A 26,603-nucleotide genomic window follows, 5' to 3' on the forward strand; every position below is an offset into this window, starting at 1 on the left:
CAGTTAAGCAGCTGGCTCTTGATTTTAGCTCAGGTCATGATCTCAGGGTCCTGGGATCCAGCCCCACACTTAGCCACTTAGTGGGTAATCTGCTTGTGGATTTCTCTCCCTGCCCTCTCCCTGCTCATGCCCACTCACACAAGCTTTCTCTCTTTCTCAGATAATCTTTTTTTGAAAAGCATAAGCAGTCAGACTCCAGAATTTGCGTTTTTAATTACTAGCTCACAACAAAGTACCATCATTTTTAAGCTGTTTTATATTGGTATCCCTAGCTTTTCAAAAATTCATTTTATGCCACTTCACTTTTATGAAGGATGTACCTGTTTCTGCTACCCAAAAGAAATCTGAAGAGGATTTTCATTTTTATGAAAAAAGGTGAAGAACAAAAATAGCACTGAGCATTTGTTTTGCAGCAAGCTGTACCCCCAAAGCATCACATACCCCAAAGCAGCAAGAGGGGCACCATCAAGCTCCTTCCCTGGAACTACACTCAGCATCAACTCACCATAGCTTTGAACTGTGTGAGCATCTGTGATTTGTCTTATTTTGTGCATCCATTAACAAAATGTATCCTACAGGGCACCTGGGTGGCTCAGTGGGTTAAGCCGCTGCCTTCGGCTCAGGTCATGATCTCAGGGTCCTGGGATCGAGTCTCGCATCGGGCTCTCTGCTCGGCAGGGAGCCTGCTTCCCTCTCTCTCTCTCTGCCTGCCTCTCCGTCTACTTGTGATTTCTCTCTGTCAAATAAATAAATAAAATCTTAAAAAAAAAAATGTATCCTACAATATGAGAAAAACCTAAGGTTATTTTTTGGGTCTGAGAACGCTAAAAAATGTTTCCTTGTAAGTTAATGGCAACTGCTTCTTCACTTTACACCATTTTAGCTTAGGAAAGGTTTTAAACAAAAGCTCTGTTTTGCGTATCAAGGGAAACCTGTAGATGGGTCTATTCCTGTAAGATTTCACTTAGCAATATTTTCCTAATTTTAAATAAATAGCATTAATCAAACAGAAACAAAAAAATATGATGTAAAAGTCCTCTTTTTCAGTTCTAAACATTCTATAGCCCTAAAATCCTACTTTAGGTATAAGAGCAATATAGATAACTACTAAAGATTCAAAAAGGTCCATTACTGAAAAGGTTTTTTTTTTCCTGAAAAGGTTTTTAAACAGAAGTTATATTATGTTTTTTTTTGTTGTTTTTTTGTTTTTTTTAAGAATGTATTTATTTGTCAGAGACAGAGAGACAGAGAGAGCACAAGCAGGGGGAGCTGCAGAGGGAGAAGCAGACTACCGGCTGAGCAGGGAGCTCAATGCGGGGACTTGATCCTAGGACCGTGGGACGACCCAAGCAAAGGCAGGCATTTATCTGACGAAGAGAGTCCAATGCTAGGCTCCGGGCTCCATCCCAGGACCCTGAGATCATGACCTAAGCCGAAGGCAGAGGCTTTAACCCACTGAGCCACCTAGGCACCCCAGGGCCTTCTTTTTAATGGGGGGGGGGGGAGGGAGCCAAATTCTTTTAAACATTCAGAGATAACTATAGAAAGACTTAATAAGGTAACAGCCCCAGAAATGAATCTCAACCTCTTCAAAACACTGAAACTACTAACGCAGGAGGCTGTCACCATAAATTCTGGCTCATTTGACCTGGGCCCTCAAAATTGCCTGACAATGTTACTATGTTACCCACATTGGCAAGCTCACTCTCCATAGCAACTATTTCAAATAACCCCTTCTGATGTTTCTCAAATGCTAATAGAGTCAGCTTCCTACTGTGAGAAGAAGCCTCATTTCCTACTTTATTCACAATGAAAACTGAAGCCCTTAGAGTGGGGGAACTTGCTTCACCTTCCTGATATCCAACAAAAATTACTGTCCCTGTCCTATCAAAATAGAAGCTACTACAGGTCCTAGATTTGATAGCTTTATCTGAGCTCTAGATTCTGTCCTCTTAAATCTAGCTGAAGACTTCTTTCTATAATCTCTCAGTAATATCTCTAACCTCTCCCATTTTCCAGGGCTCCCTCTGATCAACATTTAAACATGTTTGAGGCTCTCCCAATTTTAAAGAAGCCCAAAATTAAAAACCCACTAGCACCGCCTTCCACTCCAATTCTCTAATTCCTCAACTTCCATTCATGCCTCAACTACTGGCACTCTGGCTTATGTCCTCACCAAAATTACCCTCAGATACTTTTCAGGCTTTACCTTACTTATTCTCTCAGGAATATTTGAAATTATTGACTACTCACTTCTCATTTTGCATGGCTTAATTTATAATTTATGACCTATATAAGAATCATATATATATGTGAGATATATATATATGATATATATATATATATATATATATATATATATATATATATATTGGAGGAACAAGGAAGATACTAAATCTTATTCCTAAGTTCCTAAGTACTGGACCTAAAATTAAGTTACATCTGCACATCCAACTGACTTGGATGTCAGTCTTGCCTGTCTCCATCAAGCACTCACCAACTCAGCAGATCCTAATCTTAATTCATCTTTCCCCTGATCTTCTAGCCCCTTACCAGACTGCCTCTCCAGAGGTCTTTAAGGGATGTACCACACTCTCTAACAAGTTGCCCAAACCATGATCTGAGAGTCATATCTGAGTTTCTTCCTCAACCCTCACATCCAACAGACTACAAAAGTCATACCAATTCTTCCTTCTAAATACAGCATCTCCTAAATCCATTCACTTCTCTCCATCATCAATGCCAACACTTAGTATACGTCATCATCCTTCTCCTCTATCACTCCACATCTCCCAAACCAGCTTTCTCCTCTCCACTCCATTTCTCTGTCCTTTCCATGACACAAATCCAGCATATTATTCCCCTGCCTAAAAACATCAATAGCTTCCTGCCCACTAAACTCTTTAGGTCGGCTTACCAGGCATTTATTTTATGGTGTGCTCTATCTCTCTATTCATTTCATGGTGTGATATATTTATCCATATATTCCTCTCTTCATTTATACCTTATTTTCAGATACTTGAACTTGCTCTGCTCTCTCTGACCCCCAGCTTTCCCTTATGTTGTTCCTTCTACCTAGAGGACCTCTTCCCCTGTTACCTGATTAGCTTCCAGTCAATCATCCTTAAGTTTTCTGCTTAAATGTCAGACTTTCCAAGAAGCCTTAGTACAGTGCAGTGGCAAACAGTACAGGCTCTGGAGCCACCCTGCGTAGGTCTAAATTCCACTACCACTGCAACTTCTCTGTGTCTCAGTTCCCTGATCATAAAATAGAGATGATGATGGCCTCACAGAGTTGTGAGAATTTAATTACTGGAATAGTACCTAGAACATAAATGCTCAATAAACATTAGCTATACAGAAAAGCTTTCTTTGGATCTCCTTGGACGAGTTAACTTTGCCAGCACCAGCACAGTACACTGAATTGCCTTCATTACAGCACTTATCACACTTGACTATCCTCACTCAATTACTCTGCCATGTCCACCTGATTTTTTTTTTTTTTAAGATTTGAGAGACTATAGACCCTGAAAAACAACCTGAGGGTTTTGGAGGGGCAGTGGGTGGGAGCTTGGGGGAACCAGGTGGTGGGTATTGGGGAGGGCACGTATTGCATGGAGCACTGGGTGTGGTGCAAAAACAATGAATACTGTTACACTGAAAAGAAATTAAAAAAAAAAAAGATTTTATTTATTTTTTTGACAGAGAGAGAGAGGGAGACAGCGAGAAAGGGAACACAAGCAGGGGGAGTGGGAGAGGGAAAAGCGGGCTTCCTGCCAAGCAGGGAGCCTGATGCAGGGCTCGATCCCCAAACCCTGGGATCATGACCTGGGCCAAAGGCAGAAGCTTCACGACTGAGCCACCCAGGTACCCTGACATTGATTTTGAGGACAGGGGCCATATCTGATTTTCTTACCACTAACCCCAGTTTCTACTTCAGAGGAGATAATCCAGTAAATGAACTGAACATTGATTTTAAAAATAAAGAATGAGATGACAAGCAACAGATTGGGAGAAAACTATTTGCAAAAGACATATAATAAAAGGCTGTTATCTAAAAGAACACAAAGAACTCTTAAAATTCAACAATAACAAACTGATTTTTAAATATAAGCAAAAGATCTGAACAGACACTTCACCAAAGAAGTGGTGGATGGCAAATAAGCACATGTAAAGATGTTCAACATCATGTATTAGGAAACTGCAAATTAAAACAAAATGAGAAATACTGCATACCTATAAGAACAGTGAAAACCTGGGTGCCAGTGGGGCTCAGCAGGTTAGGCTTCTGCCTTCAGCTCAGGTCATGATCTCAGAGTCCTGGGATGGAGCCCTGCATCAGGCTCTCTGCACAGCAGAGAGCCTGCTTCCCCCTCTCTCTCTCTGCCTGCCTCTCTGCCTGCTTGTGATCTCAGTCTGTCAAATAAATAAATAAAATCATAAAAAAAAAAAAAAAGAATAGTGAAAATCCAAAACCCTGACAATACCAAATGCTGGTGAAGATGAGGAGCAATAGGAACTCTGGTGGAAATTAAAAATTGTACAGCCACTGTGGAGGACAAAGCGGCAGTTTCTCACAAAACTAAATATACTCTTGTCATATAATCCAAAAGTCATACTTCCTGGTATCCACCCAAATGAGCTGAATTTATTTACACACAAAAACCTGAATATGGATATCTACCCCAGCTTTATTCGTAATTACCAAAACTTGGTAGCAACCAAAAAGTCCTCCAGTAGGTAAATGGATAAACTGTAATTCATCCAGAAAACAGAATATTCAGCACTTAAAAAAAAAAAAAAGGCATATCAGACCATGAAAAGGCTACATAATGTACAGTTCCACTTAGACAGCATGCTGGAAAAGCAAAACTATAGAGACAGATCAGCAGTTGCCAGGGATTGGGGGCAGAGAGGTGAGAGGGAAACAAGCAGAGCACAGATTTTAGGGCAGTGAAACTATTCTGTATAATACCATAACTGTGGATATGTGCCACTGTACATTTGGGATACACCCATAGAATGTAGAACACCAAGAGTGAACCTTAACATAAACTATGGACTTTGGATGATAATATGTCAATGTGGTTTCATCAACTGGAACAAAAGCACCACTGTGGTGCAGGATACTGATAGTGTAGAAAGGTGGGGACTGGCAGAGGGAAATATATGCGAACTCTCTGTAGTTTCTGCTCAATTCTGTGGTAAATCTCAAACTGCTCCCCCAAATGGTGTATTTTTTTTTCACATAGTCTATTTTTTAAAAATCTTCTGTTGCTTTAAAAACATCCTTTGAATAGTTCTACTCTATGCACTGAGCTACAGAAAACAATTTTAAGGGCACCTGCGTGGCTCAGTGGGTTAAAGCCTTTGCCTTTGCTTCAGGTCATGATTTCAGGGTCCTGGGATCGAGTCCCAAATTGGGCTCTCTGCTCAGCAGGGAGCCTGCTTCCCACCTCCCTCCTGCCTGCCTCTCTGCCTACTTGTGATTTCTGTCTGTCAAATTAATACATAAAAACTTTTTAAAAATATGTGTATATATATAAAAAACTATTTTAAGACTCTAGATCAGCCTTTCTCCAAGGCTGCTCATCTAACTCAGAGAAAATCTAAATGACTGTTCTCTTAATTCTCCCAAGAATGAACATAGGAGAGAAATTAATTCATTGCATATAGTGGGTGCTTTAAATGTTTGTTGCCACCTTACACTTACTAACTTCCTTTTGTGTGTGTGAGTGTACAAGAAGCTTATTGGGGAGTACTCCTGGAAACAACATCTATGAGGCATCAAGGAGACAAGACCATGTGGTGGAAGAAGCTAAACTGCAAGACTGCACTGCAGTCACAAAAACGATCTCAGCTGATCCCACAAGGAGTCTTGGAGCTATGATGGCCCTTCAGAGTTACACAGAAATGAAACAAGGGTGCTACAGATCTTCCTTTTCATGTGTGTCATTACTCCAGGGCTAATTTTTTTTTCTTTTCTTAAGTTCCAGGGCTCCTTCAGCATGTGCTTGGACCTTACCTTGGACAAAATTCACATACACTTTCAATTTTATTTTAACAATCAAACTAACATGACTGATGCTTTATTTCTGTTTCTAGCTCAACCCTGCAAATAATCCATTTAAAAACCAAAATATCTAATAAGAACACATACAATATAAACAGAATTAAAATAATAAATGATTAAAGATAGCCAAAGCTCAAAAATGTTTACCTAAAGAAAATCCTTCACCTTTATTACTTCATCGCTCAATAACAATTAAAAAGCAAAGTAATTTTCAGTTTACAAAGTAATTTCAGATATCTTTTTAATTTCCCCAACCCCCAACTAGATTATCCTCCCTGCTACTACGTGTTTCCTAAATACCCTATACACCTTCCTGTTACAATGATCATACTTAAAATAATGTGTTCAACGTCTGTCCTCCCTCATCTACTCACACCATGTGAGCAGAAATTAGGTGTATCTGTTCTCCACAGTGAATTTTGTACCTACCTTTGTGCCTGCCACATAGCAGGCACTCAATGAATGTTTAGTGACTAACTGAAGTTTCCCCAAAATGATAAACTAAACTCTTTGTATCTCACTGGTAACTTCATTATCTAAGCACTTACATGTCTACCTACCAAGAACAGTATATAAACTGTTAAACCACTACAAAAGATACCCCATCACGCTTTCAGAAAACTTACCAAAACTGACCAGACTTAGTTTAAATAGTAAAATGTGAAGTTTTCTTTCACATACCAACTGCATACCTCACAGAGCTCGCTGGCCCTTCTGAGATGGTATACTTTTTGAGGGCAAGCCTTAAAGGGGTTATCATTCTCTCTCCACGCTTTCAGAGCCAAACTTCTTGAAAATAATGTAATCATCAATTACTGCCTCATCTCTATCTTCTTTACTCACAGCAAACTGGCTTTCACACCCACTATAACACTGAATCCAGTTTTTTCAAAGTCACTAACAACCTTGTTATAGCTAAGTCCAATGGATAAATTTTGGTCCTTCTCTTAACAATGTTGACACTGCTTTTCATTTTTCAGTCTTTTAGGTGTAACCACAGAAATTTACTACTCAGGAGTTCCCGCTATGACTTCAAGTCTGTGTTCATGTAGTAAACTACCATAAGGGTTAAAAAAAAAAAAAAAAAAAAAAAAAAGCTGGATTCTAATTCCCTACTTTACCCTTACAAACCCACTCAAAACTTAAAGTAGTAAGAATAATTTTAACCTACTCCTCTCCCCACCCCCACCATCTTTGAAAACTAAGTGAGATATAGGTAAGGAGAAGGACAGCATGAGGATCTTTTTGCTTAACTCAAAAATAAAAAGGCAAGAATAAGCTATAAAATCTTTCCAAGTTCTGGGACACCCAAGTGGTTCAACTGGTTAAGCATCTGCCTTCAGCTCAGGTCATGATCCCACAGTTCTGAGATGGAGCCCCGTGTCCAGCACCCTGCTCAGTAGGGAGCCTGCTTCTCCCTCTCCCCTTTGGCCACCACCCACCCCGCTTATGCTCTCCCTCTCTCTCTCAAATAATAAATATCATTTAAAAAAAAACTTTCCCAGGTCTAATGAAAAAGATAAATAATATGTAATTAAAATCACCTTTCCTTATTTTAACATACATTTTATAGTAATAAAATGTATATTACATTTTTGTACTTAAACTAAATAACTTACTTTAACCTCTTTGACAAAATATGGTAGCTTTTAATCATGACTAGAAATGTCATGACATTGGTTATAATATTAAAAACACACTCAATTTACTTCATTTTAAAAACAGACAAGGCCCTTAGTAGACACACTAGCAGGCAGAATAATTTTACAGAATTCATCTCATACAATAAATCTTTTAGAACCATCAAAATTGGCTCTCTTTCTTCTTTCAAAAGAAATTAAAATTTGCATGCAAATTACACAGTTCAATCTTATTTGTCAATGATAGGGCATGGACTCTGAAAAATGCCATGTTCCCTCACACCAGTTTCACAGCTTCTGAATCGTGATTGTTATGCCTCCCCATGTGGCAATGAATACAAAAACAGGAACATTCAAATGCCCTTGAAAAGGGTTGCTTCACTCTCCACATAAAGTATATCTTTGGTATCTTAATTAGTCAACAAATCAATTTCAAATGCAAATGAATATAAAATAATACTCATAATTCAGATTGATATCCCCACAAGAATGTTAACTAATTGCAAATGACTACCTATTTTCCTCTTAATGTGTTCTCTAGTTCTTTACTGTAGACATAAAATACCACCTTCATTAAACAGATGACATTGAAGAGCCCCCCAAAGATGAAAGACTTTGCTCAAGGGCACATATCAGGTCAATACTGGAAATAGAACTTGGAAACCAAATGCAAGTCATTTAACTTACATTCCAATAATTTAAGATATCTTTTCTTTAAAGATATAAAGATACTTATAAAATGTATCATCTTAATTATTTTTAAGTGTGTGGTTAGCTATGTACACATCGTTAACAGTTCAAGATAATCTTTTAATAGATTATAATCTATTATTAAAAATATATTTTATGGAATTGTATCTTCCTAAATAATCCATGGTTAGCTACAGAACCAATTTTCTAAAATTTCAAGAGTAGGGATTTTGGATAAGCTATTTGACTTTATGACATCACCGATGTATAAATGTTGGGGTTCAGAGCTGATGTCCAAGAAAGAGTTCTTGAGATGTCTTCAGTGCAAAAGGGTGATTTTAGTAAAGCACAGAGACAGGATCCAGGGCAAGAAAGAGCTATACTGGCGCTATGACGGATGACTAGCTTCTGAGGCGCTAGCCATTGTTAGGGAAAGGTCACTTATTACTATCTAGTAAAACCTTCGTCATGAGACCCTTCAGATGTATATTAGTAGGCCATATTCTTAGAGGATGATTGCAAACATGTATCTTAGTGGTAAAGATAAAGGAAGTTTCCAAAGGAATTTGTATGTGTAAAGAAGACTTACAGGATCCTGGAGGTCAGGATAATGTTAATCATAGAGGCAGCTGAGTTCCTAGAGGAAGGTCACTCTACCTGTTTCAAGGACTTGTCGGTAGACTGTAGGCAATAAGAAAATTTAATTTTCTTCTTTTGGCTTTGTTTCCCACATCATCACAAGAAAACAGGAGCCAGAAGGGACTCCCACTATAGAAATATACGACAACTTGAAAGCATCAGAAAATTTAAGATAGTGGGGCACCTTTGTGGCTCAACCAGCCAGCTTTTGATTTCATCTCAGGTCGTGATCTAAGGATCCTGGGATTGAGCTCCATGTTGTTGTCTGCACTCAGCAGCAAATCTGCTTGAGGATTCTCTCTCTCCCTGTGCCCCTACCCTAACCATACAAGCTCAGGGGCACATGTACTCTCTCTCATAAATAAATAAATATTTTCTAAAAAAATGTTATATTAGTGGATTTTAACATACTAACGGATCCATAATAAATACATAAATAAGCAATAAGGAAATGTTCTTCCTTAAAATGGAATGCTAATAAATGTAGAAAGAATGATGGAATTAGAAAAATTACCATTTTACACCACAGTAATAATTTCTCTTAAAAACGATCGATGTTAAGACTACTGGGTGAACTGCTATTCTACATAGTACTAGAAGTCCTAGCCTCAGCAATCAGACAACAAAAGAAATTAAAGACATCCAAATCAGCAAAGAAATCAAACTCTCACTCTTTGCAGATGATATGATACTTTATGTGGAAAACCCCAAAGACTCCACTCCAAAACTGCTAGAACTCATACAAAAATTCAGTAGTTTCCGGATATAAAATCAATGCACAGAAATCAGTTGCATTTCTATACACGAACAACAAGACAGAAAAAAGAAAAGTTAAGGAGTCGATCCCATTTACAATTGCACCCAAAACCATAAGATACCTAGGAATAAACCTAACCAAAGAGGCAAAGAAGCTGTACTCAGGAAACTATAAAGTACTCATGAGAGAAATTGAGGAAGACAGAAAGAAATGGAAAAACATTCCATGCTCATGGATTGGAAGAACAAATACTGTGAAAATGTCTATACTACCTAAAACAATCTACACATTTAATGCAATCCCAATCCAAATACCATCAATTTTTTTCAAAGAAATGGAACAAATAATCCTAAAATTTATATGGAACCAGAAAAGACCTCGAATAGCAGAGGAATGTTGAAAAAGAAGATCAAAGTTGGTGGCATCACAATTTTATACTTCAAACTCTATTAAAAGCTGTTAATCATCAGGACAGTATGGTACTGGCACAAAAACAGACACATAGATCAATGGAACATAATAGAGAGCCCAGAAATGGACCCTCAACTTTATGGTCAACTAATCTTCGACAAAGCAGGAAAGAACGCCCAATGGGAAAAAGACAGTCTCTTCAACAAATGGTGTTGGGAAAACTGGACAGCCACATGCAGAAAAATGAAACTGGACCATTTCCTTACACCACACATAAAAATAGACTCAGAATAGATGAAAGACTTCAACATGAGACAGATATCCATCAAAATCCTTGAAGAGAACACAGGCAGCAACCTCTTCAACCTCAGCTGCAGCAACTTCTTCCTAGAAACATTGCCAAAGGCAAGGGAAGCAAGGGGAACATGAGGCTATTGGGACTTCATCAAGATCAAAAGCTTTTGCACAGCAAAGGAAATAGTTAACAAAACCAAAGGACAACTGACAGATGGGAGAAGATATTCACAAATGACCTATCAGATGAAGGGCTAGTACCCAAAATCTATGAAGAACCTAGCAAACTCAACACCCAAAGAACAAATAATCCAATCAAGAAATGGGCAGAAGACATGAACAGATATTTCTGCAAAGACATCCAGAAGGCCAATAGACACAAGAAAAAGTGCTCTACATCACTTGCTCGGCATCAGGTAAATACAAATCAAAACCACAATGAGATACCATCTCACACCAGTCAGAATGGCTAAAATTAACAAGTCAGGAAATGGCAGATGTTGGCAAGGATGCGGAGAAAGGGGAACCATCCTACACCATTGGTGGGAATGCACGCTGGTGCAGCCACTCTGGAAAACAGTACGGAGGTTCCTCAAAAAGTTGACAATAGAGCTACCCTAAGACCCAGCAATTACACTACTGGGTATTTACCCTAAAGATACAAATGTAGTGATCCGAAGGGGCATGTGCACCCAAATGTTTATAGCAGCAATGTCCACAACAGGCAAACTATGTAAAGAACCTAGATGTCCATCAACAGATGAATGGATAAAGAAGTGGTATATATACACAATGGAATACTATGCAGCCATCAAAAGAAGCAAAATCTTGCAATTTGCAATGACATGGATGGATCTAGAGGGTATTATGCTGAGCGAAATAAGTAAATCTGAGAAAGCCAATTATCGTATGATCTCCCTGATATGAGGAATTTGAGAGGCAGAGCAGGTGGGGGGGGTTGGGGGAGTAGGGAAGGAAAAAATGAAACAAGATGGCATGGCGGGGGAGATAAATTACAAAACAAAGAGGGTTGCTGGGGAATGGGGGGTAGGAACAGGGTAGTTGGGTTGCGGACAGCGGGAAGGGTATATGTGCTATGGTGAGTGCTGTGAAATGTGTAAGTCAAATGTGTTGACTCACAGACCTGTATGCCTGGGGCAAATAATACATTATGTGTTAATTAAAAAAAAAAAAAAAAAAAGACTAGTGGGTGAAAGCCTGAGAGAAACAAATGATTTACATAATCTCAATATATCTCCCTCCAAATTAGTTTAAAATCACAAAGAAGTAGTTACTTGTTAGTGGGAAAACCTGGTGAACACCACTTAAGCCAAGTAAAGTTAACACCACCGATAATGGGATAAATCAGTATTATTAGCCTCCTAAAATGATGCCCTGAGAACACGTATCACTTCTGCAAAACTCCTGCCAAAATAACATGAGGAAACACTAGACAAACCTAAATTGGAAACAGTCAACAAAAAAGACCTGTACTCTTCAAAAATGTCAATGCCATCAAAGCTAAAGAAAGGCTGAGGGGCTTTTCCAACAAAGACTAAATGAGAGATGAAAACTAAATGCAAGGCATGATCCTGGACTACCCTAAACCAAACTGCTAGAAAAATTGCTACAAATGATATTAATGTGACAACTGGCAACATCTGAATGTCTACAGATTTTATAACAGTATTGTATCATTGTTAAAGTTCCTGACTTTGCCAATTTTACTGCGGAAATGAAAGGTGAACCTCCTTGTTCTCAGAAAATACACACCGACTTACTTAAGAATAAGGGGCATGTCTGCAAAACATTCTCAAATTGTTCAGAAAAATAACAAGGGGCACCTCGGTGGCTCAGCTGGTTGAGTGGCCAACTCCTGGTTTCAGCTCAGGTCATGATCTCAGCTCCACAAATGGGATCCTGTGGATTTTCTCCTTCTCCCTTCGCCCCTCCCCCAGCACAAATGTGCACGTTTCTCTCTCTCTCTCTCTCCCTCCCTCTCACACACAAGCTACCTCTCTCAAATAAATAAATCTTTTTAAAAAGGGGGAAAAGATAAATAATAAGTATATATAAAAAGAGAGAAAGCAAATAAGCCAAACTGTTAATAGCTAGTAAAACTGAAAGGGTTTTGAGAATTATGTACACTATTCTTAGAGCTTTCCTGTAAGTTTGAAGTTATTTCAAAATTTAAAAAATTAAATATGTATGGGTATTTATGGATCTATTTTAGAAGTGTTCCCACCACTTCCTTATATTCTTGAAATTCAACTCTGAAACATTCTTATGACCTTAGAGCAACTACTCTACTTAGCTTGATTTCATATTTTCAAAATAAGTCAAGGTCAAACTTCTTGGCAAACCACAATAAAGATTTTGGAAATACTGTGAATGTCTATCGGTAAATTGTGTTGACAAGAATTACTTAAGCTAATCATTCCATTTTTTCCGTTAGATCTAAAAAACACCTGAGTCTTAAACTGCCCCCAACTAAAATTATTTCATTTTTTTAAAAGATTTTATTTATTTTAGAGAGAGAGAACACAGTGGGGGTGGAGGGCAGAGAGAGAAGGAGAAGCAGACTCCCGGTGAGCAGGGAGCCAGACATGAAGCTCAATCCCTGGACCCTGGGATCATGACCTAAGCCAAAGGTAGATGCTTAACCAACTGAGCCACCTAGGTGCCAAATTATTTCACTTATGCCAGACTCCTAACCAGTCCACAAAACTACCTTCTAATTACTGTGTAGCTATTTTTCTGCCAGTCTGATACTGATAGGTGAATTACCCCAAATCCATGACTTTAACTTGTTTATGTCTTTATCTTCTGAGGAAAAAAATCTCCTGAGAGAAAGAATGAACACTGCCTTAAAGGATGGAGATTTGAACTTTTACAAGGAAGAGGGACACACGAGATTTTTTTTTTTTTAATGAAACAAGGAATACACAGAAAAAGAGCCTACAGACATCTAGGAATATTGCCAGCTATGTCTCAGAGAGAAAATCTCTGTGGGATGGGAAAATATGCATGGATAAAACCACCTGCAGGAAAAGTACAAAACGTCAGCAAGGTTTCTGACCCAGTTTAACAATCTTGTTTTTCAGTTAGCCTGATTGTAAACTGGAAAACTTACACGATTCACCATATAAATTGTTATTTGACTTGTAATTGATCAACCTCCAAATACTACTGTCCCATAGCATAAAGACAAAGATATACTTTCCATCTGTATTTCCCACAAGAGAGGAATGTGGTAAACTCATGATTTGTCACAAAAGAAAGCATCGAAAACTCATCCACTATCAAGAGTTCCCTGGCTCTTTGGCCAACAATCTACTACTGCAGTATAAAAAGATGCCTGCCTTTCCAAACTGGCTAAAGCTGTCAAATTGGATGACTGACTTTACACTACATTCACCTATACTCAGCACTGCCCCAAAAGCCAGGGAGCAGAGCAAGTTTCCACAAAACCTCCCCTTCCAGCCTCCGTCCCCCAGATTGTGAGCGGATACCAGCAGCCACGACGGGCCCAGAGAAAAGGTTTTCGAATTCAAACTCTTTCCCAACTTTCCCAGAGGGCATCCCAGCAGCGACATTTTCCTCCCTCCATTAGTGATTCCGGGGATGTGGCAGCCTGCTCCCAGCCAACACAGAGAACCTGGCGGCCTGGCAGAGAGCAGAGTAAACCCAGAGCACGGAGTGGGGGTGGGAAACAGACGCTCAGCCTCTAATTAAGGTCACTCTGACCTCGGACTTCGCCCCCGCCCCCAACGCAAGCGACCCGGAAGGAGTTCACAGCAGGCTCCAGAACCCCGAGCCCGAGCTACAGACCAGGCTGGGCCTGCCTGCGGTAAGGTCGGTCAGGTCCGTGGGAGACGGTGACCTTCGCCAAGACTCACGGGGACGGCACACTGAGGCTGGCCCGTCACCGGGCTCGGCCCACCCCTCCGGGACTCACCGCCCGCCGTAGCTGCCTTGGAGCCGCAGCTCGGAACATGGTCTCCGCTCCCGTCCGCCTCGCAGCAACGTCAGTCTTCCAGCAACCCACAGCCGAGCGCAGCTGGGCCGCCTCTGCGAGTCGCTATAACGCTCGCGAGACGCGCGAAGAGAGCGGGAACGCCTCAGGCAAGGGCACGAGTTCACGGTTTCTGTCTGCCCATTGGGCAGTCGCGCAGCCAATGGGGATGGCGGAAAGTTAGGGACCAGACTTAGAAGTAGGGCAAAGGTGAGACGTTCCTCTGAGAGTCCGCGGGTATAGTGCGGCGGGAGAATGCCTGGCGGAGCTGGTCATTTGCAGATTACGGTGGCCCAGAAGGCCTCTCCGCCGCACAGTGGGCACCGTAGTTACCGAGAACTTTCCCCCTGGGATGCTGACGTCACTTTCCTGGCTTCCCGGCCCTCACACTCCTATATCTTTTGCTCCCTCATTTGTTCACACATAGCGCTACACTTGTAACGTGCTGAACACATTTTCCAGGTCAGGGGATTATAATAAAAGGATGCATGAGATGCTGACCTCACCAGACTCTGAAGGAAACAATCGTTCCTTCAATGGAAAGAGGGATCTGCCAGGCTGTTGCTATTTGAGCTAGGTTCTAGGAAAAAAAAATAACCGTGTGGGCAAAAACCCATAAGGGGAAGGTTCAAGGACAGGGATATGACTGTGGGATATGCCCACAAAAAGAGGCAAAATGGCTGGAACAACAGATTGGGCAAGGCCTTGAAAGTGGGTGACTTGGGGCCCACCCTGGCCCTGTCCTCTCCCCACTCTGTCACTGGGCACACCACCCACATCCTGGCTTCAGGGCCTTTGGCTGCCAAATCTCTCCTGACCTTTGGATCCATGTATATGTGGGCATCTTCTCAGGAAGTCCTGCAACATCTCAAACCCATGCAATTGACTGCATTCCCTTCTCGATTTAATTCTCCTGTATTCCCTTTTTTCAGAAATGCTTTCCACCTCCACTCATCTGCTCAAGCCAGAAACCTAGGGGGACCATCCTTGACTCCTTTCTCCCTTTCATTACCTTATCCTACCAGTCACTAAGTTCTAGCAATTCCACTCCCAAACAGCTCCCAAATCCATCTAAGACTCTCTTCTACCCCACTCTGTGTTTGAATTGCTCTAGTTACCTTCTTTCTGTTCACCCAGCTTCTATTCTTCACCCTCCAATCCACTTCCCACTGCAACCAAAGGGCTCTTTCAAAAGAGTAGATTGGTGATGTTACTCCCTTGTTGAATACACTTCAGTGCCACTACCATGGGCTTTTAAGATAAAATGCAAACCCCTTAACATGATGTATAAGCCCTACGTGAACTAATCCTTTCCTTTCTCTTGAGCCTTGTCTTCCCCCGACCCTCATCCCCCATGGCCATACACACCTTCCTTCACATCCTCCAATGCCCTACCCACTCTGCCTTCCCACTCTCTTCTTCCTCATTCTACCTTTACTCCTTCAACTGTTTAATAACTATTCATTTTTGAAATTTTGGCTTGGACATTCCTCCCCCCACTAACTCTGAATGAAATACCTCTCCCATGTACTCACCTGTACTTTCCCTATATTGACAATTGTCATATGGGCTGTAATGACCTGGTTACTTCTTTGTCTCACCCATCCGACTGTAAGGCCTACAAAGGCAGAGGGTATGTCCTACCTCTTTTTTTTTTTTTTTTTTTTTTTTTTTTTTTTAATTGCGTCTCCAACACCTTCCACAGTGCCTGGCTCATAGTAGGCATTCGATCAGTGTTTGTTAAATAAATCAACAAACCAAAAAAGGACTTGTTAAAAAAGTCTGAACTTTACCATAAAATTTTTAGGCAGGGGAGTGATATGTTTGAAAATGGTCTCAGGCACCTGGGTGGCTCAGTTGGTTGAGCAGCTGCCTTTGGCTCAGGTCATGATCCTGGACTTCCAGGATCGAGTCCCGCATCGGGCTCCCAGCTACTTGGGGAGTCTGCTTCTCCTCTGACCTTCTCCTCTCATGTTCTCTCTCACTCATTCTCTCTCAAATAAATAAATAAATCTTTAAAAAAATAAATAAAGAAAGAAAGAAAGAAAGAAAATGGTCTCAATTCCCAATTTATCAACCACCTATCTTTACACCATTTTTCCATCCTAACTAATAAATCCCACTGGCTTTACCTTCAAAAGATCTCTAGAAATCAATAACTTCTACCAACACCTCTTTATTCCTCTACCACTACCACCTTCCCTATCTTCTCTCACACAGATGACTGCAGGAGCATCCAATCTGTTCTGTGTATCCCCTGGCCTCCTGCATTTTCTTCCCCAAACAGCAAACTGAATATCCCCTCTTCTGTTACTGTGCCCCAGACACAGGCCTTGCTGCTCTTGAACTCACCAAGTGGCTCCCATCTTAGGGCTTTACACTTTGGTTGTTCCCTTTGCCTGAAATGCACTTTCCGGAGGATCCACATGGCTCTTTTTATCACTTCATTCAGATTGCTGCTCAAAACCCACATTTTCAGAAAGACCAACCTTGACAACTTGGGCTAAAATAGCACCCTCCTCTCTCATTTGATTTTTCTGCTTGGCATTTGTCACCACCTAATAGGATACACATTTTTGTTCATTTGCTTATTGCTGATCTACTTGCATGGGAATGTAGGTTCTCTGGAGCAAGAACTTTGAGTCAACAAACATTCTTAGGACCCTGTGCTCAGCTTTTGCTTTTTCCTCTTTCCTCTTTCTCATGTCGAGTCCACCTTTAACACTCCACTCAGGGGCCATTTCTTCTGTAGGGTCTTCCCTGATCTTCCAGGATAAATGAATCCTTCCCTCTTCATCCTCCCGGTTCTGTGAACAATGAGGTGAGAACTTAGCTTGAACATCTACATGCAACCACGTAGATGATGTCTGTACCCATGAGGAGACTGGAGCTTTTGGACGCCCCCCCCTCCCCCAGTGAATCATCTGTGGAAGGGACAATTTAGTATTCCACTTATCCCTGCATTTGCCTCCAAATCTGGTCCCCAGCTCAACTCATCTGAGTCCTGTGGAAGTGGAAGGAAGAGGGAAGAGTCAGTAAAAACTGAAAGGGATATTTAACTAAAAACCATGTCAAAGATAGGTACACAAACTAACCTCCTTCCATGCCTCCCCACCCATGACAAAGCAAAACACAAAAGCGGGGAGAACATTCCCCAGCCTCACCCCCATGAGACAGCTTTGTCACCTTCCAGGCTGTGTGAATCAGCATCATCTGTGTTCTCAAGGCATAATACCCGTGGAGTAGAGTGTTTCCTAGCAGAGCAGAGGAGAAGGCTGAAAACTGCCAAAGTCTGCGATAACAGACAAGACCTGTTCCTGAGCACACATGAGACGCTGCCTAAGGATTTTGTGGGGGTTGAGGGGGGTGCGGAGGAGTTTTATATTTACATGAAGGTCAAGTACTACCAAAATGTGAACACTGTATTGGAAGATCTTCTGTATACATATTTGGGTGTCTGTCCTTCCCACTCAGTTATAAGATGCTTTGGTAGTGAGACCCACAGTTTTTACTACTTGGTTCACGTCTGTGGATGTTTAGTGAGCGGAAAAGGAAGAGATGGGTCGGGGAAAGGGAGGGTGGATTTACCAGTCAACCATGGAAGGCCTACTCCAGTCTATTTTGGAAAACGTGTCATCATCTTCTTTCCTCTCCACAAGCCAGCTTCAGGAGCACTCCTCCAGGTTCCTGATGAGAACTTAGAAGAGGAGGGTTAGTGGGACAAACTACCGACCCAGCTACTGCACCTGTCCGGGGGCCACAACTCATACTCATTGTCTCCCTACTTGTTTTCAATCCTAAATTCCCCTCACCTTCAAGTAGCAGCTTCTCTGGTCTTGGTGGCTTACCTGAGGATCTGAGCCTTTGACCGCCACAAATTCTCAGGGGCTTGGGGCTGCTACACTTGTCCATTTATTGCCAAAATTGAGCAAGAGAGTACTGAGAAGCACCCAAGTAGATCACTCTTGGCCAAGATGATGACTCTTCTTGCCTGCTGGTCCCCACAGACAAAGTGCTCAGGGAGCAGCTGTAGCTTATAGTTCAATAGGACTCTTGCTGTGTCCTCTTGTGGAAGATTCCCCCTCTGGGGAGAAATACCTCTAACCCTGCCAAGCCCAGAGTTGTGAGATTTGGAAGCCCAAATTCTACAAGTGCCCCCTGAGAGTGATGGTAGTAGGTCTCCCCTGCTTCTACCCAGTGGTTACTGGGCCCATGTATTCTTCTGACTGGAGACACAACACCATATAAAGGTCTTTTTTTTTTTTTTTTAAAGATTTTATTTATTTGACAGAGAGAGAAATCACAAGTAGGCAGAGAGAGAGAGAGAAGCAGGCTCCCGCTGAACAAAGAGCCCGATGCGGGGCTCGATCCCAGGACACTGAGATCATGACCTGAGCCGAAGGCAGCGGCTTAATCCACTGAGCCACCCAGGCGCCCCAAAGGTCTTTGATGTAAGATGTACCTGGCATCCTGGAAGATGAACCCCATCTTCATAAAGTATTGCCTCCAAGGTGACACTTCACGTGGGCCTTCAGGAGGCCATTCTGATGCCCTATCAGGCCAGCACCTTCTGGGTGATCCAGTCTATGAAGAGATGAGTGAATCCGATGATCATGGACTCCTTCCTGAACCTCTGCTTTGGTGAGTGGGGTCCCTGATCTTACATGATGTTATGTGAGATCTTGTGCTGGTGAATGAAATATTCTAAATGCCCCCTGCATAGTGGTACTGAATAGGATCTTGTGGGCAGGAAAGGCAAACAGTACCCAGAATATATGTCAATTCCTGCCAGGATGAATCACGGCTCCTCCAGGATGGAAGGGGTTCAGTGTAGTCAACTTGCCACTACAAGGCCAACTGGTCTCCTGGAGGACTGTTTTTATACTGGGGACACATTCAGCAGCAACTAGAGCTAACCGTAGTCCTTGTAAGTGGGAGCCCATGCTATATCTGCCACTGTGGCTACTTCATTTAAGTGTCCTTAGTGCCAGCATTGGGTGGCTGATGAGGGAGATTGGCTAAGTTCACCTGACCAAGTGAATTTTGCCTTTCTTAGTTACTTAACGCCTCTTCTAAGGTGGATGCTTTCTGGTGGGTCTTAACATGTGATCTTCACACTCTAGGGCACCTGGCTGGCTCCGTCAGTAGAGCATGTGACTCTTGATCTTGGTCATGAGTTTGAGCCCCACGTTGGATGTGGAGACTATTTAAACAAAGATCTCTATACCTTGTAGCAACTCCCATTCATCTTATTCATCCTTGTGCCTCTATCCCAAACCACCTGTCCCTAATCTTCCCAAATTTCTTCTTCCAGGCCCTTTCACCATTTCTCCTGAGGTCATATATATTCTAACCTTGGGACATTTCTCTGTCCACAAAGTGGATGCCCAGGCATACCTCCTGAAGCTCTGCCCACTGACCTCTTCTTTCACCCTGTTTCTCAAGATCACCCCTAGGGGGCTGTATCATAACTGACGTCCATTCTCAGTCACATGCTGAGGCAACTCTCCATAAGCCAAATACAGGCTTTGTCCTCTTGCAGCTGGTGGCAAGGAAGCCTACATAGAGCCATCAGTGTGAGCTGAGGATGTGCTTGTCTAATGGTGGCGTGATGACCTGCTGTCTGGGCTGCCTCCTCAGGCCAGACTTGTCATCTGATCCCACTTGCGTTCAATCCCAGATGCACCCTTTCCATCAGAGGATGGATTGCTGCTCCGGCCTGATGTTACGTCTTGGCGGGTTTGATAGAGCCTGCCTCATGATGGGTAGTTCTGACATGTGGTCACTTGGTTTATTATGATCAGGCCCAGTGGTGCACAAGCAGTTTTTTTCAAAAGGCACATAAATCTCTCCCACAGATGGCACAGCCTTGCTCCAGCACCCCAACATTGTGATTCCCAGCAAAACTTGCCATAAACTAGACACAGCATCTTTTTCTACCACTGAAAACACTGATACCATCTATACCATCCATAGAAGCATAAAGGGATGGCTTGCACTGCAGCCTGAAACTGCTCTATAAGCTTTTTCTGCCTTGAGCTCCACTGAAAGCTGGTGGCCTTTTGTGTCTCCTGGTTTGTGGCCCAGAGCGATATTCTTGGTGTGAAATATACTGTGTCCAGAATCCAATGAGAGCTACCAGGTATTATGCTTCCTCTTCATGGTAGGAGGCAGTAATTTCTCTTTATCTTTGGATGGAATATGTGGCATGCCCTTGACACTGGACACTTCATGATATGACAGCCCCTGAACTTTATACAATTTATGGCCCACCTTCTGGACTATATGTGTCACACCAAGGCCTCTAATGGGTTAGCCACATTTTGTCCATCAGGCTGAATTAGTATGATGTCATCAATGAAATAGATTCAGTGTGATGTTCTGGGCAATGTTCAAACGTTCCTGATTTTTGCAGCCCACATTGTGACAGGCTGAAAGTTAACATAGCTTTGGAGGAAGACCACAAATGTACCTACATATACTGTTGTATCTTTCACGTGAATACATACTGTTTCTGGGCCACTCTTCTCATAGGGATTAAAAAAGAAACCAAAAAAATATTTAAAAATAAAAAAAAAAACAACTATTCATCAAGTCAATGTCTGTAGGAAGTATACTTGGGGCTGTGTTAATTTCTCCAACAAAGAGAGGAAATCTGGTGCGGGAGCTGCATAGGGCTGCTCCCTGGGTGAGTCTGTGGTAGTTTACTGCTATCCTCTAGGTTTCATCTGATTTTCACAGGGGCAATACTGGTGAATTCAACAGAAAAAGGATGGGGAGCCGTTTGATCCTTGAAGTTTGCGTTGCTGTAGGAGGCCCTCTATCTTTTATACAACTGCCTGTTTATAACTCCTTGTCTTTATTTTTTTTTTTAAGATTTTATTTATTTATTTGACAGAGAGAGAGAAAGAGAGAGATTGAGAACAATGGAGGGAGAGGGAGAAGCAGACCCCCTGCTGAGCAAGGAGCCCAATACAGGACTCGATCCCAGGACCCTGAGATCATGACCCCAGCTGAAGGCAGATGTTTAATCGACCCAGGCACCTTTGCTCTTCATCTTTAAAATAATTTCTTCTGTAAGGCCTCAAGGAAGCATAATAATTGCCCCACAATCCCATCGTGCTATTTCCTTACTTCCATGTTTCCCACGTGCCTCGTCCATTCCCTTCTGGATGCATACCATCCCAGTTCACCATCAGGGAAAGTCTTCACATCTGGACCTCCGCTTTCTGCTAAGAGTTATCTGTGTTCCAGGTCCCTTCAGTGCAGGGGTCCTCAAGTGTGAGGCTAGCAAAGATGGCTCCCAAATCCCATCTCATCCCCTGCTTTCTCAGAGCACGCCTGCACTCCTACACTCTTGCTCCTTTCTCTTGGACAAGCAGGAGGATGCTGTCAGGATCCACCCCTGTGTAAAGTGAGACAGAAGCAGAATTGGGCAGAAGGAGAGCATGGGCTGATATGCCAGCCTGAAAGTAATCCAAGGGAATATGAATTCTTCTGTTATTGAATTAGAGGACAGTGCATTGTGTTTAATATGCAATAACACAATAACATGATAGCCATGCTAAAAATAATACAGTTATATTAACTAACTACCCAACACAACATTCTCGATTCATAATAGAACAACCATCAGAAAAACTAGAAAATTTAAAAGGGAAAATATCATCTACGTGAAATATTTAAAACAGACTATCTCATTACATCAGAATTTCTTCAAAACGGTGGAGAAGACAAGTGAGCTGCAACTGAAGTTACTGAGTAGTTGGTTTGCTAGCCAAACAAGGAGGGTCAATTACTGATGGGGAATTACTTAAACTGGGCCTGACTGCAGCAGCTGACAAAATATGTCCAGCGAAAATGAACTCCTTTGCTACTGTGAGATTTGAGGGCAGAAGAGAACATGAGGAAGCAAGTCAGTAATCAATTGAGAGCCAAAGCAGATTATTTCCAGTAGCTTTCCTTGGCTTTTGATGAGTTAACATTGAAATTGTTCTCAAATGTTTATAACAGCTTGATTTATCACAGCCCCAAACTGGAAATAAACTAAACATCTATTTACTGCCAAATCATGGAACAAATCATGATCTGGTATATTCAGTTGTGCCGTGGACTGAGTTCTGTTCCCCAGAACTCATATGTTGAAGATTTAACCCCCAATTTGATATTTGAAGATGGGGCCTTTGGTAGTTTTGTGTGAAGGAGGCTCTGAGGCAGAGCTCTCATGATGGGATTAATGTTGTGTCCCTCCCCACTGCCCCACATGATGACCCACCCAGAGAGAAGTTGGCAGTCTGCAAGCCTGGAAGAAAGCCCTTGCGAGAAGCTGACCATGCCGACACCCTGATCTCAGACTTCTAGAACTGCAAGAAAATATCTCTTTCCCTTGTTTAGGTTACCCTGTCTATGGTATTTTGTTAGGGCTTCCCAAAATAACAAAGTATGGTCTATTGCATTCACTGTAAAGCAGTGAAAAACGGACACATGGAGTGACGAGGAGCCACCTGAAAAGCACTATACTAAGTGAAATAAGCCAGACGCAAAAGACATATGATTCTATTTCTATGACAGTTGTTAAAAGGCAACCAAAGGAAGAGAATACAGGCGAGTGGTTTCTAGGAGCTAGGCCTGGCAAATGGGCACGAGAGAACATTCTAGGAGGATTAAAAGGTTCAATAACATGACTGCAGTATATGCAATGACTGTATACATTTACCAAAACTTAAAAAAAAAAAAAAAAACCTGTGCATTTGAAATCGGTGAATTTTACTTGAAATTTACAAAATTTCACCTCAATAAATTTGCTTAAAACACATGCACACAGAAACATGCACAGCAGGTCACTAGCTTGAAAGCTCTGCTTCTGTAATCTACAATCAGGATGTTGGTAGAAACATAACCGAAACATTTCATTTTAAAATCTGACCCACAGTCCTCCCTTCAATCCACCTGCAAATGTTCTTGGCTTTTAGCTTTATGCTTTCACTCTGGTCCAAGCTACATTCTCTCTGCCTGGGACTTTTGCAGCAACCTCCCAACCAGTCTCCAAGCCTCTGCTCTTGCCTTCACAGGCTCTCCTCAGAACCAACAGAGATGCTCTTAAAATATAAACCACATTATACCATCATCTCTGTTCAAAACCCTCCCCCATCACATTGAGGAAGAAAAATCCAAAGATCTTGCTGTGGCTTCAAATCTTTCCTTGATCTGGCCCATGCTTGGCTCTGATTTATCTCATTCCCTCCACTTTGGGTACTCTTTCTACTCTGCCTCCAACACAGAAGCACACTCCTACCTTGAGGCCTTTGCAGTTGCTGTTCACTCTGTCTGGAATGCTTTTCCGCCAGAGCTTCTGCAGAATTTGCTCCCCCTCTTCATTCAGGTCTCAGCTTAAATACAACCTCCCAGAAGAGGCTTTCTTCAGTCACAGCTATGTAGACCCTTCTCCATTTTCCCCTTCTCCTAACTATGCTTTATTTTTCAGGGCAAGGGCTTTGCTCCATTCATTACTGGATCCCTTGTGCCTGGAATAGTATCTGGCACATGTACATACCCAGTGCCTATTCTTTTTTAGATGAACAAATGAGTAGAGGATAAACAGATGAGCTTTTTCCTATGAAACCTTCTTAGACCTCCCAGCCTGCACCTTTCTCTTCCTTTCCCTCATCCTTCTGGCTTTGGTTGTCTTTGTGTTTTTGTTTGTTTTTTAAAAACAGGTTTATTGAGATATAATTCACGTGCCGTATAATTTACCCATTTAATTCTTACAGATAAATTATTTTTTGTGAACTCTGAGTTGTACAACCTTCACCACAGTCAATTTTAAAATATTTTGATCACCTCAAAAAGAAACCTTGAGGGGCGCCCCCATGGTTCAGTGGGTTAAAGCTTCTGCCTTCGACCCAGGTCATGATCCCAGGGTGCTGGGATCAAGCCCCGTAACGGGCTCTCTGCTCAGCAGGGAGCCTGCTTCCTCCTCTCTCTGCCTGCCTCTCTGCCTACTTGTGATCTCTGTCAAATAAATAAATAAAATCTTAAAAAAAAAGAAAAAGAAAAAGAAACCTTGAACTCTGGCTGTCACACCCCTGTCACCCCACCCCCCAAACCCTAAACAGTCACTCATCTACCTTCTGTCTATGGATTTGCCTATTATGAACATTTTTTGTAAATGGAGTCATATAATTTGTGCTCTTTTGTGACAGGCTTCTTTCACTTAGGATAATCTTTTCAAGGTTCATCCACATTGTAGCATGTGTCCATATTTTATTCTTTGCAATGACTGAATAATATTCTATTATATGGGTAAAGTGCATTTTATTTATCCATTCATCAGTTGGTGGACATTTGGGTTTTTTTCCACTTTGGGGCTCTTATGTATAATGCTGCTATAAACATTTGTGTGCAAGTTTTCATCTGGATATGTTTTCATTTCTCTAGGGTTAGAATTGGCAACTTTATGCCTAACCATTTAAGGAACTGCCAAACTGTTTTCCAGTGTGGCTACACCATGTTACATTTCCACTAGCAACCTGTGAATGCTTTGATCCCCACAACTCTTCAACTGTATTCATTGATCTATATGTGGCTTTGCTGTCTTGCCACAATACAAACATTTCACTGTATTTCTGGAACCAGTTTGAACCTTAGGTTGTTATTGACCTTGTTAATAGTTAATGTTTAATATATGTGACACTCACTACCTCAACTGAACTGTAAACTCTTTTAGGACAGAGTCTATGTTTTGTACATATTCCCTTCATCCCATGGTGAAGTGCCAGACATGCAGCTATTAACTATTTGTTAATTGTATGAAAGAATCACAACAGAAGTTGGCAACAACTAGGAAGGAAAGAAGGAAGGAAGGAAGGGAGAGAAGGAGCAGGAATTCAGAGCTACAGGGGAAGTTAAAACATAACCATTTGAATTTTAAATGTTATAACAAAAGATCAAACATCAAAAATCTCATTCTTCCCCTTCTTCTTGAAAAAGCAACTCATTATGAGGTTTTCCACATACAAAAGAATGAAGCTGGACCCCTTCCCTGTACCATACACAAGAATTAACTCAAACTATAGACCAAAACACAAGAGCTAAAACTATAAAATTCTTAGGATAAAACATGAGTAAATTATCTTGACCTTAGTATAGGTAAAGCCATCTTAGATATGACACCAAAAGCATGAGCAACAAAAGAAAACATGGATAAATTAGACTTTATATTTAAAGCTTTTGTGCTTCAAGGGACACCATCAAGAAAGTGAAAAGACATCTCACAGAATGGGAAAAATATTGGTGAATTATATATCTGATAAGGAATTGTATCCAGCATATATAAAGCACTCTTCCAACCCAATAATGAAAAAGAACCCATTTTCTTTAAATGAGCAAAGAATCTGAATAGACTTTTTCCCCCAAAGAATATATATACAAATGTCTTCTTCATGTGTCAATAAGCCCACGAAAAGACACTTGACATCATAAGTCATCAGGGAGACGTAAATCAAAACCACAATGAGATAGCTTCACATGCACTAGAATAGCTATCCTCAGACAGACCATCACAGGTGTTGAGGAGGATGTGGAGAAAGTGGAATCCTATGCAGTTGGTTGGCTGAACAATCTAGCAGCTCCCCCAAAATGTTAGACGTAGAGTTCCCTCGGGGGCCAGCAATTCTGTTCTGAGGTGTGTGCCCAAGAGAAATGAAAATGTGTGCTCCCACAAGACTTGTACATAAATGTTCATAGCGGCATTATTCATAATAGCCAAAAAGTGAAGACGCAAATGTCCATCGACTGATGAATGGATAAACAAAGTGTGATATGTCCACACAACAGACTGAGCGAGAGTTCAGTAACAAGGAAGGATGCAGTGCTGATGCGTGCGACTGCATGGATGAACTTTGAGAAGATCATGCCAAGGAAAAGAAGCCAGTCACAAAACAGGACAGAGTATGTGCTTCTATTCATGAAATGTCCAGAATAGGCAAGTCTGAGAGATAGAAAGTAGAAGAGTGGTTGCCTATGGCTGAGGAGTGACTGCTAATGGGGATGTACTTTTGGTGGGGGGTAATGAAAATGTCAAAA

At 41.5% G+C, this 26,603-nt stretch overlaps 1 protein-coding gene across 1 annotated transcript in view; it reads right to left on the reverse strand.

Annotated features, from left to right (window-relative positions):
- Positions 1–14,599, reverse strand: part of ETFA (electron transfer flavoprotein subunit alpha) — an 81,978-nt gene extending 67,379 nt beyond the window's left edge. Inside the window, exon 1 of the mRNA XM_059371763.1 lies at positions 14,463–14,599. Coding sequence (XP_059227746.1) covers positions 14,463–14,501 — 39 coding nt within the window. The 5' untranslated portion in view covers positions 14,502–14,599. The remainder of the gene's footprint in view (positions 1–14,462) is intronic.
- Between the last annotated feature and the right edge of the window lie 12,004 nt (positions 14,600–26,603).

Source organism: Mustela nigripes, chromosome 13 (genome assembly GCF_022355385.1).
Source record: "Mustela nigripes isolate SB6536 chromosome 13, MUSNIG.SB6536, whole genome shotgun sequence".
In the NCBI taxonomy this organism is placed as follows: domain Eukaryota; kingdom Metazoa; phylum Chordata; class Mammalia; order Carnivora; family Mustelidae; genus Mustela; species Mustela nigripes.